The sequence below is a fragment of the Phaseolus vulgaris genome, unplaced genomic scaffold (assembly GCF_000499845.2).
Source record: "Phaseolus vulgaris cultivar G19833 unplaced genomic scaffold, P. vulgaris v2.0 scaffold_1158, whole genome shotgun sequence".
Taxonomy (NCBI): domain Eukaryota; kingdom Viridiplantae; phylum Streptophyta; class Magnoliopsida; order Fabales; family Fabaceae; genus Phaseolus; species Phaseolus vulgaris.
Window position 1 is genome coordinate 1 of NW_027174455.1, and position 1,235 is coordinate 1,235.

The window sequence follows — 1,235 nt, forward strand, 5'->3', positions numbered from 1 at the left end:
ATGATAAATTTTTTAATTGTTTAGCGTATTATATTGGAAAAATGTGTAATAACAAACTGGAAACGTGTAGTTATGATATCCCGTCAATTTAGCATATATTCTAATTATTGATAAGGATATACAAATAAATTTCCCTGACATTAAATACAACTAAAAATACAAATCTCCCTTTTCTCATCTTAACACATTAATATTACATAATATCATCAAATAAAAATTTATTGTTACTAAACTTGACGTTAAGAAAAGGAAGGGACAACAACAAATATTAAGATAGTGAAGAACTTAAAAATTATGTTGAGTACACATGTGACGCGAGCCTGGGCCTGGGATGTACTGAGAGAGGCTCAGCCCGCTGTAGGGTTAGCCCATAGGCTTCATCCATGTTCAGCTTTTCTGGGTTGAGCCCATTTTCCAGTTCCCAATCAAAAGAATGGGCCAAGGTTGCAGTTAGAAGTTGGACCATACGAAGCCCAAGACTGAGCCCAGCACAAATCCTTCGTCCAGCACCAAAGGGTATAACCTCAAAGTCATTGCCCTTGACGTCAACATCAGCTTTCTCACCACCCGGAAGGAACCTCTCGGGCCTGAACTCTAGTGGGTCAGCCCATTCCTTTGGGTCACGGGCAATGGCCCAAACATTCACCAAGAGAGTTGAACCCTTAGGGATGTGGTAGCCGAATATCTCGCAGCTCTCAGCAGCGACACGTGGCAGAGAAAGAGGGGTTGATGGGTGGAGCCTGAAGGTTTCCTTGATCACAGCTTGTAAGTATGGGAGATGGGCCAAGTCCTCTTCTTTCACGCTCCTCTCTCGGCCCACAACAGTGTCCAACTCTTGCTGGACTTGGGCCAGAATTCTTGGGTTTCGGATCAGTTCTGCGATGGCCCATTCTGTAGTGCTTGATGACGTGTCTGTTCCAGCCGTAAACATATTCTGCAAATTTGAAAATGTAAATAAGTAGAGATTTGTAGCTTTTATGTAACATACTCACTTTCTTTCTTTAAAAAAAAATTCTGAAGTAGAAAATTATTAGTTCATATTGTTACTCCAAATAACAGTTGATTACTCTCTTTCTTTTAGTTCTATGTTTACGGAACCGAATAAAAAAATTAATAAGTGATTTTTTTATAAAAAGAACAAACATATTTATTAAATAATGAATCTCTGAGCCAGATGATTCTAATATATTTTGGTGTTAGAAAGTGGAAGTGCACTATGAAATTATGTAACTTTA

General features: G+C 38.6%; 1 protein-coding gene across 1 annotated transcript; it reads right to left on the reverse strand.

Annotated features, from left to right (window-relative positions):
• Positions 1-119: 119 nt before the first annotated feature.
• On the reverse strand, positions 120-989 carry LOC137817775 (flavonoid 3'-monooxygenase-like). The gene has a single exon (XM_068621008.1). The coding sequence runs from the start codon at positions 929-931 to the stop codon at positions 293-295; it is 639 nt and encodes a 212-aa protein (XP_068477109.1). The 5' UTR covers positions 932-989; the 3' UTR covers positions 120-292.
• Positions 990-1,235: the final 246 nt, after the last annotated feature.